This window comes from Meleagris gallopavo, chromosome 2 (genome assembly GCF_000146605.3).
Source record: "Meleagris gallopavo isolate NT-WF06-2002-E0010 breed Aviagen turkey brand Nicholas breeding stock chromosome 2, Turkey_5.1, whole genome shotgun sequence".
Classification (NCBI taxonomy): Eukaryota; Metazoa; Chordata; class Aves; order Galliformes; family Phasianidae; genus Meleagris; species Meleagris gallopavo.
In genome coordinates this window covers 22,364,112-22,371,958 of record NC_015012.2, presented here as the reverse complement: position 1 = coordinate 22,371,958, position 7,847 = coordinate 22,364,112, and the positions used below count along the sequence as shown (strand labels likewise).

At 41.5% G+C, this 7,847-nt stretch overlaps 1 protein-coding gene across 1 annotated transcript in view; it reads right to left on the bottom strand.

The window, feature by feature from the left end:
* Positions 1 to 208: 208 nt before the first annotated feature.
* The window catches only part of PKDCC (protein kinase domain containing, cytoplasmic), a 22,079-nt gene continuing 14,440 nt past the window's right edge, over positions 209 to 7,847 (bottom strand). The window contains exons 5-6 of the mRNA XM_031552378.1: positions 3,887 to 4,060; positions 209 to 1,448 (exon numbers count right to left, since the gene is read on the bottom strand). Of these exons, the coding sequence (XP_031408238.1) occupies positions 1,363 to 1,448; positions 3,887 to 4,060 (260 nt within the window). The 3' untranslated portion in view covers positions 209 to 1,362. The remainder of the gene's footprint in view (positions 1,449 to 3,886; positions 4,061 to 7,847) is intronic.

The window sequence follows — 7,847 nt, the reverse complement described above, 5'->3', positions numbered from 1 at the left end:
TGGTCACCTGTTTTGTGACAGTCAAATACATAGACAAAAGCCACCCCTGGATCCTGAAACACACCCCTTGCTGGAAGCCACTGGAGCAACATCAGCTCCTTCCTAGAAATAACACCCTGGGTTTAATGTGACTTACAGTACACCATAACTAAACCCTCACTGGATTCTGGCATTTATTTCCAACACAAGAAAAGCAAGTAAGAAAGAGATTGCATTTATCTTTTATTTATTACAAAAATAAACCATTTAAGAAACAAATGCACATTTTTTTTCCCTGGCTGTACAAACTACAAAACAGTATGACATTGGTCACTTTAGCATTTACTTCATTGCTTTCACTGAAAGCAAATTCTCTAGACACACCATGCCTATAAAAAGCATTTTATATAGAATTAAGGCTAGCATTCAATTACCATTATTAAGGTCATTTACTTCATTCACTCTAAGAATTAGCAAGCGGTGCCTTAGAAAACCACGGATTTGATGATAAAAATATGAATAACTGCAAGATATTCCATAAAATAGTTCTGTTTTACCAGATGGATTGCTTTGCCTGTTTGTCAAAGATGTGGCTTCATGAACAATTCAAACTTGATTCAACAAAAGTCTTAAGCACAGGCTTAATTGTAAGCATATGCTTAGGCCTATCCCTATTCAGCAATGCATTCAGCACTTGGTTAAGCCCCTGCCTTTCAGGGGGACCATTCAAATGCTTATGTGATTTGCTAGACCTACAAAATGGCTCTTTTAAATTAAAAAAAATGAACCTTTGTGATAACATTGGAAGCGAAAATGAAAATTAGCTACAGTCTTGCAATTCTAAACATAATCAATTCTTTCATTTTGACAAACATGTTGCTATTGCATATTCGATAGCTTTAACATGAATGCTGATTGTCTTCAGCAATGTTTGATACTTAGCTTACAAATTGATATGTTTCAGTTACTCTGTTGTGATTGTACGAGCTCAAATAAATATCAATGCAGAAGATACAGATTTCTCATAGAAATAATCAACTTCTGTCCCTGTACTCACACACACAGGTCAGAAAAGTCACACTAACCTTAGTTAGAAAAGTTAGAGCTGCCAGTTGATTTATATCCAAAATTACATCCCAACAGTGTATCGTATTTTGTATTTTGCTTCGTTTTAAAAATCACATTTTCAAAATGTTGTCTTATTGCACATTCATCCTGGTCACGCAGGTTACTTCTTAAAAGTTTTGTTTAGCACTCTATAGATTAGAATGAGTAATAGTGCAATTATCTCTCTGGACACAGCCACCTTATACATAACAGCTGCCTATATTTATACACAAACAGCTCTGGTCACTCACACATCAGACTGAGCCACTTCAGCTGTCAGTCTGTCACTTTCACATATGTTATCTTGTCAGGATCAGGCATGATATGATTTGAAGCCGCCTTGAAGAAGACAAGCTGCCGACCTGCACAGGGTAGGAAAGGGAGGAGAAAGGGAAGAAAGGTAATTAGAAGTGATGAGCAAAAGGTTGCCTGCTTTACAGTAATGACATTTTGTATTCACAATCAAGCAATGCATTCTTTAGGCAATCCAACACTGAAGTCTTTCTTAACTTTAACTGTAAGCTGTAATGCTTTCATTTGAAGTTATACTAAATCTTCCCTGCTTTCTGTACATTTACACAATTATAGTCAAGACACAGCTGCATACAGTTGAAAAGGTAAATGAGGAGAGGTCTGAAGGTTTTAATATAAATGTAACATAATTTTTTAAAAGGGAAGGCTTCAAAGACTCTCTCACTGATATAAATGAACCTGGGTTCAGCTCTTCAATGAAGGAAAGTCATCTGATTCCACAGGAGAGGTATCAGCTTTGCATGCTTGAATCTTTGTAACACTGATCAGCAAAATATACGTTAAACATAACAACCTTCAGGAAAACAGCTCTTGCTGATCACTTCGTAGCTCTGGGCTTTATACATGCTGGGGCAACACTTTTACTCTTTACACCATAAATAAATAAATAAATAAATAATCCAGCAAGTGATAACGCCCTGGGCAATGTAAGGCACCAAATTCAGCTGAATTCTGTCAGGTTTCATTCACCATTCTGTGGGTGCTGCAGGACAGGTCTTGTACTTTCACATCCGTGTCTCCAGATAAGTTCTGGCCCTCCCATGGACCCAGCAACTGCCTCTTCTTAAAGCAGAGGCTGCAGAAATTCTCCAGCAATACTGAACTTCTGCCTTCACTCTCTAAAATTCATAACACCAAGTGCTCTTTACTCCCAGCCTGCCTCTCTAGGGGGCTCCCATAACACTATTTTCTTTAAAAGTATCACATGACAAACAGGATGCTTCAACTCTTGACCAAATTTTCAAGCTGCAGACTGCAGGGATTCAAGCACTCACACATCAAGGACAGCACAGAGAAGTGCTATTTCATGTAATACTTGAAATATGGCTGCTACATTTTGTTCACTGTTAATTCTATAATCTGAGACAGGGGCTGCTGTAAACTTCCTAGGAACTCCTATAGCCCATTAGAATTATTTTTTAGCATGTTAGTTAACTTCAACAGTCTGATATTATCATATGATGAGCAAGTAATCACTGATTAATCACAGGCAAATTTAAAATAAACTAGTTTTTTCCTGGTTCCATGGAGGTCTCTGTTCATATCTCTTAGAAGCACGAGAAATACAGAGAGTATACAGAGTACATATAGTGCTGTAGCACTATACTCTCTGAAACACCCTGGCATGTCTGAAGATTCTCTTCATTTGTGATACTTTCAGAGCCAGAGGTCTGCACCAAGAAACAGGCACATATGTAAGCCTGGTTTGCGCGTATTTATTTTCCTCCACTAAGCAAAACCAAAGCATCCACTTGCACATAGGGTAAATTTTGATGTTAAGGCATGCTGTGATCGCAGTTGTACAGACAGAAAGTTTAGCCTCAGAGCCTAAATAATTGCCACACTGAAGTCTGTGGTAGAACAAGGCCTTAAATCAGCTTTCCCAAGGGTTGGCTTGCATCAGCCACCCTTCCTCTCAAAGACAGGAGTAGAGGAGACAAGCTGTCCTCTGCTGAAATTGGCAATCCCAAGCAGGAAAATAGCTGTGTTGGGAGGGGGAAGAACACATAACAGTCTCAGGTTGGGAAAGTCCACAGGACACACACATCGGAACCAGTCACTACAGGAGGAAAACCTCACACTGAACTTCGGTGGGGCCTTATCTCACAGAATGGAGACAAAAGAAGACAAGTTCACTCCACACTAAATGCATGATCATGTCTGGTTTTAGCAGACACTTGCAACGTTTTTGTTTCTCAGCATGCTGTGGAGTTCCTCAGAATCACTGTCAGCCTGGTTGAGCAGCCAGGAGCCAGGAGCAACGCTCCACTGATGTTAATCAGCACGGACCACTTGCCTGCAGGGGAACCACACTGAGACTGCCAGGCCCACAAACCTCTGGGGAAGTGTATTTATTTTTTCAAGAGGCATATTCTGGTAAAGAAAATGAGTTGTGGTAGCAAATGTTTTTTTCCCCTAGAAAAAAGATTTTTCCAGATGAAATGTGTCAGGCCATCCACTTCTAACTGGTTGAAACCCTCTCTCCTCACCATCCTTCAGCCAAGCCCTGCTGGCAGAAGCACACCAGCAGCAAAACATTCCTCACATCAGACAGGAAGTCCCAGCTAGATGCATGGAAGAACCTGTTTGGTTTCATGTTAAACTGCAACAATCACGTGGCTTGGAAAGTCGTGTGAAAATCCACATGTTGGGCCATGGCCTGCAAATCTAACTGCGGAAACTGGTGTCAGACTTTTCTTGTCACCTCTGCAAATGTTTTGTCTAAAACAAAATGTTGGTGTCCCCTTCAGCAGCACTCATGACCTACCTGTCCAAGTCGTCTGGTTGGTTAGGACGAAAGCTTTGCACTGGGAGTAGCTGTCGCAAATCTCCATGGCTTCATTAACATCAAACACAGAGAGGAGGCAGCCCTTGTGATGGTAAGATGGCCAGCATCTGTAGTTCTCATCAGGAATAAAGGCTTCAGGCAACCGCCGGTACTCTGCAAATAACCACAGCAAAACAATCGTCTTGAAAGGTCTGGCAAACTGCTTGTACTTAGCAGGCAAGGTTTATTTCAAAAGATTAGGAGAGGAATATATGATTAAAAAAAAGGTGACTGTACCAGTCCCATTTCACTCCCAAACATGTTTATAGCTCTGCATCTTACTTTCCTGTTCCTTCCTTCCTTTCTCCTCACCTTTTTTCTTCCAGAAAGCACCTATAAATAAACAGTCCATGCACAAAACTCTTTCCTCCTCCCCAGTGTGCAGGCAAGGCTCTGGTTTTACTGGGATTTTAGGGGAAGAATGTTCTACTGAACCAATATCTCCACTCAAATGACCCAGCTGACTGTCCCACTTCCCAGGGAACATAGCTGTTGGGGGAGCCCACCAGGAGCTCCAGCCCTCCCTCACTCTCCCAGTGGCACACCATTTTCTTCCAGCCCCTTTACAGGGAGAAGAAAAGACAGCCTTTTAATTAAGCAAACTTCTTTGTTTTGCTCGCTCAGATGAGCACAAAAGGGGAGTTGCTCGATGGGTCTCGAGGAGGAGGAGGGGAAAAAAAAGCATAAGGAAGCACAACGGCTGCCCTGGGCTCCACACTGCCCAGTGCGCTGCTCGTCCCCTTGGCTGCCGTTCAGTCTCCCTTGCCTTTATGAGCTCCCCTTGTTCTCTGTTCACAGCTCCTTTTGCTTTCCCAGCCGCTTATGGGAGTTTCACTAATGAATGCGCCAGCAAATTAAACTAATCATTTATAAACATCTCTATTTAGCTTCCAGACACACAAACAGATGGTTCCTCTCCTGTCGCTTCCCCTCCCACATCCTATTCAAAAAATAAATACATTCTATATTTCTTCTAATTGTATCTATTATGGAAACCAGAGCTGCCCGTCCTGACACACAGCCTATTCTTAAGTCACTCTGGTTCAGGCATTTTCTTCCTGACATGGCAGATTCAGCCCACCACTATTTCAGACAGCATATTTTACAAACGTCACCAAGCCAGCAGACACACTTGCCTCTAGTCTAAACTGCCAGTATTTCAATCAGGAAAAGAATTGCACACCCAAGCACTCGTTCACACCGCATAGTCTGAAACAGTGGGAAACAAATGCAGTAAATACACACTCTTTTTTAAGCCTGTCTCATTAAAATTACTGCAAGACACTCACAAACAGGAAGAAACATCAGAGCTGATCATGTCCCACTTACATCAAAGGCAAAAATCCCTTATGTTAATTTAGGAAATGCAGACTAGCACTCATGAAGAAAAGTAAAAGACTTAAGAATGAAAAAATTAGTTTCACATTAGAAACATTCATTTCACCACCAAAAATATATATACACTCTTTCTGAAGAGGTCGTAGCATAAATCAAACTGCTACTGAGTGGATAGGTAAAGTCTTTTTTTTCTCTCTGTGAAAACATAATTGCATCTAAGTGAATAATATTCCCTTATCTCTGCATAGTAGCTGTTGAATATTGATCAGCGCCTGGCAGCCCAGGCGAGGAAAATGATGTAAATCATGAGATGTAAAAACGTGGAGCCTGGTGAATCATTTGGGCAGTTTGGAAATGTGAATTGGAAATGTGAGGTGGGCCAGCAACTGCGGTGATGGTCAAAGTGCTCCTGTCATGGGGCAGGAGGGAATGCAGCCTTCAAGCTGGTACTTAGGGTGCTGTATCTGAGTAGTCAAGGGGGATGCAGCATGACCCCCAGGGAACTGGGACAGGCAAGGGCATGGGGTCATTCCAAACCAGCCAGGTGCTCCTGCCACGCTGGGAAACCAGCACAGGATTTCCTCAGAGATAGAGAATAGAAAAAATCTGAAACTCACTGCAATGCCAACAAAGCACTGGTCTGAGGAAACTGGAATTTTATCCAAAAATCACTTCATCTTGAGTAGAGCAAGGTAGCTGCCTTCACTCTTTGAACAGCAAAGGCAAACATTCCTGGAATCCCTTGTTTACACAGTCACAAATTAGGGAGCTGACCCCCCCGAGCCTGAATTTGCATGAGTTGAGAAGAATTATACTCTTCTCAAGAGGAGTCACTGGAAGGGCCCCCTCCTGACGGATGCCCCTTGGTGGAAATGCTCCTGGCCATGATTGGAGCCTCCTGCTGCTCCTTGCTCCCTATCAGCCTCAGCCAGCAGGAACCTCACTGCAACCCACTCCTCATTCACGTCCAGATGTAAGTCAGAGGGAAATGCTCATGTGCAGGAGAGACCTAAATGCACAAGGAACCCAAACATCAGTACTCCTTGCTTCAGTTTAAAGGGTTGTTCCTCTCTTAGATAAAACCTGCTTAATAAACTGCAAACAGAACAAAGCTTTCCTGGGGAATCACAGCACAGTACCTTCCACATCCAAACCATTTCAGCCCTTCATTTCTTGTTTTCAAAATTCAGTAGAGCCTTTGTGGTATGTCCTGCAATACATATCAACAAAAAAATGCCATAGCATTTGTCTTGTGTTATGGACACATGGCAAGTCTATCAGACCCAGCAATGGGTTTTCCACACCTTTAAATGATCATCCTGGTCACCCCAGCACAGTTACTTGCTCAATTTAGAAATTCTCCAATGGGTTAGGGGCAGCTCTAGCTCAGATGTTTGTCCTGCCAAGACCTGAAACTCGCTTAAATGGAGTCCATGGAATTTGAAGGCTCACAGCAATAAATCACATCATAAAAAGGTCAAAGTTCTGGTCGATTTCCAGACTGATGGTGTTTAAAACCAATAAATACTTGCCTAATACTATAAATACAGCCATAAATTTACACTTTTGCGTACATATACGTTGTTTGACATAGAGTATATGAAGTCTATCAAGGCAATGGCAAGGAACAGATCAGAGATATTCAAGGCGCTCCTACCACTATTGCAGCAGAAAAAGAAGCCTTCTTGTCATCTACTGATGTTGTGAGGGCTGTAGCAAATAAATATAATGCAGTGAGCTTGATCTTAATGTCACTTACAGCAGATTTATTCCAGCTTACCATGCTGGAGCTGATTTGCTGCTCACAGCTACACAAATAAATCCTACCAGGAAACATTTTTCCTGCCACGTAAATATTTTGAAACTTCAGAATATTTGCTACACTGAGTCTGGGCAGTTCTCAGAAGTTTTGTTTTGCAACGTTTTTAATAGTTTTAAAATGTTTTTAGAAGTTGTTTTAAAAAGGCTTCAGAAGTTTGCTCTGGATGACCAAAACATGCTGTTTTAATGTGTCCAAAATCTTCTTAAGATTTTCTTACAGCAATAGCCAGTCCTCACAACAGCCACAATGATTTTCAAAGCACATGTCTTCTTGTATGCATCTCAACAAATTGTAACCTCTCTGACCAGTGCAAGGGCTACAAAAGAAAGCCAGCACTTTAAAATCTCATTCTAAAATCTTTCCATCAAAAATCACCTGTGCTGTCCCAAAGCCGACCATAATCTATAAACATACTCATTTTCACTATACTAGATTGAGTCATATAAAAAACTCCACAAGTATACTGTAAACTGCGAAATAGCCTGTGGTTTCCCCCCTTTAGGTTGTTTGAGTCACCCAAAATCTGACTTTAATCAGTCCTAATGACCGTTTATTTCAGCCACAGCAGCCAGATTGCACTTTTACTACCAGCTACAGCTACCCATTGGAAACGTGCCCAGTTTTGTAGTTATCACCTGCCAGTACAGCGTGGGTCAATGACATCAATGCAGTAATGTTCATCCTTAAAAAGAAATCACATTACTCCTTTTCCTCCTTCCCCTGTTCCTCTATTATGGAAAA